The 10,049-nt window shown below is 38.1% G+C and overlaps 1 protein-coding gene across 2 annotated transcripts in view; it reads left to right on the top strand.

Moving 5' to 3' along the window:
- The window catches only part of esrrgb (estrogen-related receptor gamma b), a 39,592-nt gene that overhangs the window by 17,789 nt on the left and 11,754 nt on the right, over window positions 1-10,049 (top strand). The window contains exons 1-3 of one of the 2 annotated variants that reach the window (XM_079255888.1): window positions 4,198-4,216; window positions 5,787-5,897; window positions 6,156-6,317. In XM_079255888.1, the coding sequence (XP_079112014.1) occupies window positions 6,209-6,317 (109 nt within the window). In that variant the 5' untranslated portion in view covers window positions 4,198-4,216; window positions 5,787-5,897; window positions 6,156-6,208. Of the gene's footprint in view, window positions 1-4,197; window positions 4,217-5,786; window positions 5,898-6,155; window positions 6,318-10,049 lie in introns of those variants that run through there. The other variant, XM_079255887.1, reaches the window with a different exon arrangement.

Genomic DNA, 10,049 nt, shown 5'->3' with positions numbered 1-10,049 from the left:
TACATACATATATATACTAATGAAGAAAATAAAAATAATCATAAATATTAATACTAATAACAATAATAATAATATTTCCTCATCAATTCGATAATTAAATAAATTCGTGAAATAAAAGGAGTTTGAAAAAGTAGTGGGAAGAAGTGTACACTTATCTGGTGTTCCCACCCCTTTCTACTCAGAAAGTAAAATCTAAATGAATGAAAAAAAATTAAATTGGACACATAACGCAAACCATGTGATCTAATGTTGTAGAAAATATAACTTTACAAGTTGCTGTGATCTTTTATTAGCAAGAATCATTGTTGTATTTAAAGAAATTTTATATTATAAATCAAATCAGATTTTGTATGACTTTTTTTAAATGTCAACCTCTAAATATAAATAAAACAATCAATGTTTTATTCTATAGTACAAATTTCCCTGACACACAACATCCCACAGCCATGTTTTTGCCGCAGTAGTTACAGTACAGCAGCAACAGCTTAAGAAATGTCCTGCTAAAGATGCTGAGGCCTCGATGTAATCAGTTGTTCTAAAAGTATCAAATATTTCTCCACCCCATGTCAAGCATGCCATCCAGAATCATAAAGAGCCAGCTGCTGGGGTTTTTCAGCACCATTAGTGAGCTGGAAAAACCCCTCCTATGTGGCACCACCTGCTACTGATCAGCTGATGTCAATTCTGTGGCAGTGTTTGCTGGCTTTAGGTGTGTTTTAAACCTGGTGGTTGCTCAGAAAAGAAAATTATATTGAAGATTGTCAATTTTGAACAAAGCTCATTACATATTTTAATACATATTGTGAAAATATTGTATGTCTCTAATATCTATTAACTTCTTAAGGGGTTTCATTGTCTATATGTAACTGTAACAACAAAATGTAGTTTTGTAAAATAGAGTCATCTCTCCGGGTATGGTGTTGTTGCTGTGTCACAACAAAGGACCTGGATGAGCTGGGTGAATGGTAGCAGCAAGAGGCTGTTTTAGTGAGCCGGCCTCGGTCACTGATCCCTTAAATGTCCAGCTGAGGCAGATAAAAGGTCACAGGTTCAATGGAAAAACTCTCACGTAATTACAACTCGCGGAAGGTATGGTGTCAGTAACCGCTGCCAGGAGCCAATTCCTGTGGCTAATAGCAGCGCTAATACCCCTTAGCATTACTGTATGGCGTTAAGTGATGCAAGAATTTTCTGAACTAAATTTGTGCTGTTTTTTTTTTAATTTTTTTTATTCTTTAGTTTGTGTTTTGAATCTGTTTTTGTCTCTTCTGGCAAAGATTTTTTTAAAAAAGGATTTTTAGTGTTTTTGGTATTAATCCTATCTCTGTAGGTCTTTAAGCACGCATTACATCATCATGTTAACACATTAGCATATTTTTTAAAAAGCATGTCACACTGAAACAGTAGCAAAGAACCCCCACACACCTACTGAATTTCTATCATGAAGGAAAATCTTTAACAATCTGAATAAAAGACACTTAAGCCTTTGCGCTGTAGAAATGCAAGCCGGATGTTTTAGTGATAGTTGGGTGTTTTTGTAGAGATTTTCTGACACTGCTGTAATGTGGTGGATGAATACAAGCTGCCAGACTATTTTGGCAACCTACACCGCTGTCTCGCCCTCGCCCGACCACAGATAGGGATCAGCAGTCCTTCCTGAGTGAACGTGGCTACCAGGGTAATGTTACAGCCTTATTTTCCTTCGGCCACATACACAAAAGATTAGTAAAGCCATATCCAATATCACAGACTGTCAGGTCCCTTCCCAATCAATAGGCTTAGATCAGAAACCAATCTATATACTAAGATTACATCATCATAATGAAAATACACTGTCTATATTACATTGTCTTTGACGTTTTATGTATTTCTCTGAAGAGAAGATCAAGTGCCCTTTGACCTGCTACTTTTTTTCATGTATCTCAGACTTGTCTAACAGTGTATGTGTGGGCCTTGTTTGCTTTTTAGGGTGTCGGAGTATAGCTGGCAGGCTGCAGCTGAGAGTCAGCACCCACCCAGAGGCTCTGTGCTGGCCTGTCCTCACTGTCTGGCAGGTGATAGATCAGACACGGAGGCTAACACGTGTTCCTCTGAAGAGGGGGATTTAGTGGAGGACTGACCTCTTTACAACCCTCTCATACAAACACATGACACACATTCACATACACACATATCAAATGTATATTACCCCTGACAAGCAACATGGAACTGGACTTTGAGGTCCATGTTTTGTGCCAACATTCTTCTGCCGTTCTTATAGTTCTCTTTTGCCTACTCAACAAATAAAAAAAATGTGCGAGTTTTCACAACACAAGCAGCTTCCATACAGCACACCAGGGATCCTGGGATCGATGCAGCCATCTCCAGCCTTGCAGATGTTTTCAGTTACAGACACATTTGTGGTCAGGGTGGCTCTGTAATGCACAGTAATACCCCTTATGGACACAGCCGTTCAGCTTTATAAAAAGTGTAAAACATGATGAAGGGTGCAATGTCAGTGTGCAGTTGTGAGAGAACAACTCCAGCTTTGTCTTGTCAGCCTATTGAGAGTTAGAGCAGGTGGGCCACCATCCTGCATCTCCCCTTCTGCTTTCCCTCCTTTCCAGCGCAGCCCACCCAGAAATAAAACAGATCTGCCCGATGTTCATTGTAACTCTTCAGAAGCTGGCAGACTGGGCCTTTAGCGATGGCACTGGAAGGGCAGTGTGCTCAATAAAGGGTGAGAGGCTGTTTAGGAGGAGAGGGGGTGCATTGCATCCCTCTGATTTTTCCCAGCTAAAATAGGGAGCTCCTAATCTCCCTTTGGCAGTGTTAGCAAGCCAGCCAGTTCTGACACATTCTCTAGAAAGAAGCGCTTCTGACAGGTGAGGAGCTGAAAATAGTTGCATGAGATAGACACACATTTACACACATTTAGAAAGTAGTGTGCAATCTGGACACACACTGTGCAGTAGGGGCATGAGCATTTATCAATAGGATCTGTTCTCAAGCTTCTTCTGCATAAAATAATGCTAATTAGTTTTGTTGGACTTTTTTCTTTAACATCTTTTATTCCTTGAACTTAGTCAGTATATTGAAGATACTTCTATGTTTTGATGGATGGTGACGGGTGGCAAAGGGTTGTTTTTCGGTGGTATAGTAATTATTCACTTATGTCTGGTGTTTTATAAGCACTATCTTCAATGTTAATTAAATGAAAAAGGGAATAAAAGATTACATTGTACCTGCAACATGGAGATAGAAAAACAACTATGACTGCAAGATTTTTGTGCACATAACTAAAAATAATCTTATTGTACATAATTAATAAACCAAACCAGATAAAAACAGCCGAATAAAAAATTAATTTTTATTATTTTTTTTATTTATTTTTTTGTGTTTCTATTTTTGGTGTTTGTTTCAAGGACAAGAGAACATAAAATCAATATTGGTAACTACAATATTTAAATAGAGATCTTAAATAGCTTAATTTTAAACACATTAAATGGATCTAAAAGGTGCCTACAGTACACAAAGCTTCAGGAAAACACACCTGCTTCATTCAGGACTTTTGCTTCTAGGTTCTATAAGTCAATAAAGATAGTGAATGTGAAAGGGAATCTGGGGTCAGGTGGCCGTAAAGATTGCTCCAATGTAAATATGCCTCATCATCTTTCCACACACACAAACACACATAACAGGGATAGACTATCAGCCTGCATCGTTGTTTCTTAGCCCAGCCCTCTCAGGCGGCACATATATACTTCATCACCTTATAACACCAAGCACACACACTTATGTTATGCCGTTATTGCTCTCTTTCTAGATTTAGATTTTTTTTATCACACTTTATGTGTTAAGTAAATACATGCAATGATTAAAAAATTAATAAAGATGATAATTGGATGTTTTTGGGATGTTGATCCTCCTGCTACAACTTTTTTTCCCCAGCTCTGCATTGTTCTGAAGCATGAAGGCTGATGTGGTAGTAGTGTGTTAGGTGTGGAATGTGGTTCTGCCGATGACCTCCCTCTTCCTCAGCCCCCAGCCCTCCACCAGGGGCCTCATCCAGCTGTCTTGTTGTGGTCAGATTCTCAGTACTGCTCCATATCACATGGGGAGAGATAATCCTGCCTTGGTCAGATCACAGGCTGGCTGGGACAGGCTGATCTGTCAGGGAAGAGATGTACACCCGATGCTCAGAGAGAGAAAGAGAATGAGACCGACAGAGGGACACGTGAGAGAAAAAAAAATGAAAATCTTGCAGAAAACTGATACACTCAGCCAAAAATGGCAGCATGCTGTGTCTCGTCCCTCAGACCTCCCATTCTTCAGCATTATCTAACTCTTCTTTTTCCTCCAGCTTTGTGTCTGTTGTTTCCAGTGCCACTAAGCTGTAAACTTAAACTGGTTACCACTGAGCTCTTAATTCTTGTTAACGTCTCTTAATTATGAGCCAGTTGGACGTTTCAGTTCAAACAGCCCCTGTGGATCTTGGAATTCAAACTCCAGCTGTTTGGTCACTTGTCGCAACTGCATGACCCAGCAGCCCACAACTGTGAAACCAGTGTGTATATGTGTGTATTTGTGTGTAACTAGTAGCTGATAGGGATAAAACCAGAAAAAACTTGTTGTTCGTCTTGAATTTATTGTTTATACCTGATTAATGTGCTTTTACATCACACAAGCTTATTGTTGTGAAAGCCTTTACTGAGAGCATGTCCCTTCATTGGGCCTGTGTGTTTGTCATTAAATAGAAAGAAGCGTCTGAATTAATTTAATATCTGGAGTACATGCACACAGTTTCGCGAGGTATAATTTGTAATTTTAAATTTAACTTAAGCAAGAGTAATGGTCAAAAACAAGAGCTACTGCAAACCCAGCTCCTAGCTGCCTAACTGACTAATTAAAACCACATCCACATGTGTTCAAAGAACAAGAAGTCTATTTGCAAGCCTTATTGATTACTTTAAGGCGTACAAATGGAAAGCTGTGTTAGGAGAGGGGCTCTCGATTTAGCTTCAATCTGCCAGGCATAAAATGATCTCACTGTGTTTGCTGGGAAGAATGAGCTCCCTCTGGGCAAGCTGGGTAATTAGGTTAGTGGATAGTCGGTGTCAGGAAATTGAAAGACCATCCTAATCGGATTCTTTTGTTTCCAGGGGAATCAAAGGAATTTATGTGAGTCACTGGGAAATCTCACACGACTCAATTCCACTTGACCATGTAAAATCTGTTTGCGCTCCACAGTGCTCAAACAACTTTTAATACGTGCTTGTGCGCTTAAGGTGCATATCGAGTCTGTGTCCTCTGCGATGGCTTTGAAGATAATCCCAAATGTGTCACAGTTTAGACCTCCGCTGAACAGCCGTGCTACAGTGTCAAAAGGCTGAAAGTAAACTAAAAGATATCTGTAATCAAAGTTCTGATATATGCTTTTCCATTTTTGAGTCAAAGAAATACACAAACACAAACATGTCTGTTTTGTATTATTCCACCAAGATGTGAATTTATTGATTTCTATATTTTTCCCATTGTATCCAGTAATAAACCCCAAAAGTGACTCCAGTATTATTAGTAATGATAGGAGCTACAAATACAACATTGTTAAACTGCCAGTTTTGTTTTGATGCAATATTAAATGTAGGTATTAGAGATCAAAATGAAGGAAATTGGGCATCAATTTGACAGCCAATTGAATCTATCATGTGAAGAAAATATAAGATATGTCTTTCTTTTCTTTTTACACCTTTTCCAATTTTAATTACATGCCATTTATTTAGATGTCCTTTTTTTTTTTTTTGTAGGTGTACGTCTGGACCGGGTGAGAGGGGGGCGACAGAAGTACAAGCGGAGATTGGACACAGAAAATGGGACCTACCTCGGGCTTACCATCCCCCCCCCAGCCAAAAAACCATGTATGTATTTATTATTTCTTTGTCTGTTTATCTGTAAAAGTTGGGAATCACAGAAAGGGTTAATTCTGCAGATTAACTAAAACGGCAATAATGTTGTTTATGAACTGCAACAGTGCAAACAGAAACAAATATTTTTTAGTACATCCCAGAGGAATACATACACACCAATGAGATTCGCCTAATGCCAGATTTACTAGAACCTGTTCGAGATAATCTTCCGCCTCTTTTTATCTCTCTTTCTGTTCTCACCTCTGTCAGTGACAAAGATTGTTTCCCATCTTCTGGTGGTGGAACCAGAGAAGATCTATGCCATGCCTGACCCTACCATGCCCGATGGAGACATCAAGGCCTTGACCACTCTGTGCGACCTGGCTGACCGCGAGCTGGTGGTCATCATTGGCTGGGCCAAACATATCCCAGGTGACGAAGGACACTGTTGTTTTCTGAACTCAAACACACTCATATTTCAGCTTCCATCATTACATATTGCATTACTATCATTCCGATGTGCTTTTAAAATATACAGTCTCTTCTAGAAAATGAATAAACAGGAGGAGTTGATGGAAATATATGAAAATAATGGTGGACTTGCTCAGTCATTACAGTGGGAGATTACTGAAGTAGTTCACTGACTGTTGTACATAACCCCTCCACCCGCCCACTCACACACATCCACACAGGATAATTAACATCTGCTACTCATCTGCACCTAAGGGAGAAGCTAGTCCAATATTCTGAAATCTAATCAATAGAGCAGCTGAAACCTTTGATTTGGCTGGGCGGGGTGGGAGAGTCTGGGGGCTGGGATCCGCCCCTATGTCAATGTATTCCATTTCAATTCCAGACTTAAAGAAAGCAATCCTCTTACTTACTTAAGGAGAATATGCAGCGCCTCTGGTAAAATTGATTTATTTAGGGAAACACTGACAGATTTTCCTTCTCCTTGTTGATGAATTCTTAAATAAGACTTTTTATGCAAATGTTAGATGATGTTGTTTTATCATCTTTATCAGCAAAAATAAAAAAAAAACCACTTAGGACCTCTGCATGTTTAAAGGAAGGACATATTCAGAGAAAAGATTTTTTTAAAAATAATCAACGTGTTCATTTTATCTTGTAAACAAAGTACAACGATGGGCATTTCTATGATTATGTAGGTAAATCATCATAATACATTACACAAGTTCTGGTGAATTTCAAAAGTTATTATTACCAGTTTATTGAGCCAAGTAATCTTTCAAGATGTTTTCACGACTATTATGTCCAGCCAGCACAATAAACAACAACATTATGAAATCAACCATAGAAAAATATAAATTCTGACATGATCATTTGAAACAAATTTGTTGTCAAAGAGATTATTTGCTCCCCAAGATAAAGATGAAGTTGGTCATTTTTAGTCAAATGATTCTACAATTTGGAGCAAACTAATTGGGTAGGTTGTACAAGGGAATCCTACAGGTAGACCAGATTAAACAGCATCATGTTGAAAGTTTAACTTGAAATAGAAAGTATATTAAAAATATTTTTTTTTTAAAATGTACAAACTGTAGTAAATGTTTCTGTCAGATAAGCAGAGAGGAAATAGAATTCACGTCCAAAAATAAAGCCTGTACACAGCTCCTGAATCCCCAATAGCTATATTTCAATATAAACTTTAAGTGACTTGGACGTAATCTTTTAAAATTGTGTCACAAAAAACAGAACTGGCTTGACATGATGAAACTAGGCTGCATGCACCTGCAGAAGTTAATAGTACTGAATGCTCAACACACACATGGTCAGTATGTTAAGCATTGCACAGGTAAAAATGAACAGGATTATAATTATTCAATTTTTTCCTGTTTATCTAAAGGTAAAATAGCTCATATGAAACATGATGTAAATGTTTATTATGGTAGAACTTATCTGGAAAAAGTTTTCAATCTATAATAAGACACACCATTTTAAGGAGCGACAACAAGGCCAGGTGGGAGTGTAAAAAAATGATGAAAATTAAAAATGTTGCCATCATTTCAAACTTATATGTATTTGTCTTTTAAGAAACCTCAATATAAGATTTTATTAAAACGTTTATGCATTTCTGTGTCAGCTGTACGTGGCATTCCACCTGCTAACATTGGCAGGTTGTAGCTATGGGGAAAACATATACATTCGTACAGTACCAAATAGCAACATTAGCGACCAGGGACTCATTAAAGTTGGTGGCAGATATAATTTGTCAAGTAAAGCAATATTAAAGAAAGTGTTTTTGGAAATCCTGCCTAGGTTAATGAAATCTAACACAGAATGTGGTGAAGCTACTTGACCTCATGGAACTGCGAGGCCTGTTTAAGCAGACTGAGATATTGTGCTGTAAAGCAAAGAGCTTTTTTTCCAAAGAGAAAAATAAGTAAATGGAGTAAAAACAGCCAAATTATTCTTGTGAGTAGTTTCCTGCTACATCTTCTATGCATAACTATTGATTTTGTATAGTGTGAAGATCTAAAATCAGACTTGACAGAGTTATTGAAGGGGCACGTGGCACTCTTGGGAGACTTTACCCGGGGCCACCAGGTCAGGGTGTCACCAAGTAACGATTAAGACAAAAGGGGTCCCAACAGTTTAAGAGTCTACACCCACCATTACACTCATAGCTCACTGCACAAATGGCCTTAACGATGAGGTAATAAGAGTCATTAGTGCAGATTGCTCTGTTAATGTAGAAGTCCTTCAGCATCCAGATGTGGTGAGCTGGGAAGAAATATGCAACATTGAATGGGTTTTCCATTACATGTTGTCCTTCTGAAAGATAAAATAATTGCAGCGAATAACTGGACAACTTAATGGAAAGCAGTTTTGATGTGGATAGGTTGCTGGAACATGTTCGAGAGGACAGTTGTAACACGTCACTCAGTAACCGTTAACCGGTTGTTACTTTTAAATACCATGTCATGAAAGAGAAATTGAATCTCAGTCTTCTGGGGTCCAGCGGTGGCTCCTGCTTTGTGCTACACACACACACACACACACACACACACACACACACACGTATATCATCTCAAACACAAGCATATCGCATGAGAACTGCGAGTTGATGTTTAATCTGGTATTTAATGCTGACTCAACTAAACACAACACTTTCCTATCCTTTGATTATTTTCCTCACATTTTTTTTTTTTTGGCTCCTGAAAACACACACACACACACACATTCCACTATTTATTCTTTCACTCTTTCAGTCTTCTTGTTCGCCAGTTCCCCTGGCTCTCCTCCTCCCACTCCTCCTGCTCATGCAGGGCCCTCTAGTCTCATTATTACCTCTGTCTTTTTATTAGGCCCATTAGGGCTCTTAGGAGGTCTGTAATGATACTAAATGAATAGAGTGAACTGCTGTCTGTTTTAGACCCAGCTCTTAATGACAGCTTCAAGCTTCACTGCCAACCACTCAGTCTCTTTACTGTGCCGAATAGGGATTCAATTTGTTATCTGATCTGTACATGTGATGTACTGTTGCATCGCTAGAGCACTTTTCTTTGCTGCAAACATTTACTTTTGGTGTGTTGATAATATTTATTGTACTTCATGTAGAAAAAGACAATACGGTGTTATTAATTGCAAGCTATAGCAATTATATTACTTGTAGCGTACTTGAGTCTGTTTCAAGAAGGTTTGAAATCTTTGTGCGTTGAATTTAATTTGTGGCGCTAATTTTACACTTGTTTTGACCTGATCACAGAATAATACTGACTCTTGTTGAGCTTAGGGAAAGATCATGATGACCACTGTAACGAACAAAAGTCACCATTTTCAACATCTGACTTGTTACTATAGTCCACAACTCACCAGATTAAAAGAAAATCTAGCTGGAAGCTTCACCTAAAACTACTTTGAATTATTACTACATGCAGTAGCCTATATATTAATTTAATTCAAGCTTTTAAAGAGATAAAGAGATCTACAATCTACAGTCACATTATTATGTTTTTAGGTAGGATGTTAGCAGATATTTCTTAGGCATATAAGTGTAGTATTGGTGGGCCAATGAGACACGCTGACCATTTAAACAATCAACAAAGGAAGTGTTAAAAACTACAATTAAACATTTTTTAAATTCAAAATTAAGTAAATGAGTGCAGGATAACAACAGTGAGTGTGGTGAAAGTGTTTATC

This window comes from Telmatherina bonti (genome assembly GCF_933228915.1).
Source record: "Telmatherina bonti genome assembly, chromosome: 16".
Classification (NCBI taxonomy): Eukaryota; Metazoa; Chordata; class Actinopteri; order Atheriniformes; family Telmatherinidae; genus Telmatherina; species Telmatherina bonti.
This window is presented reverse-complemented; position numbering and strand designations above follow the sequence as displayed.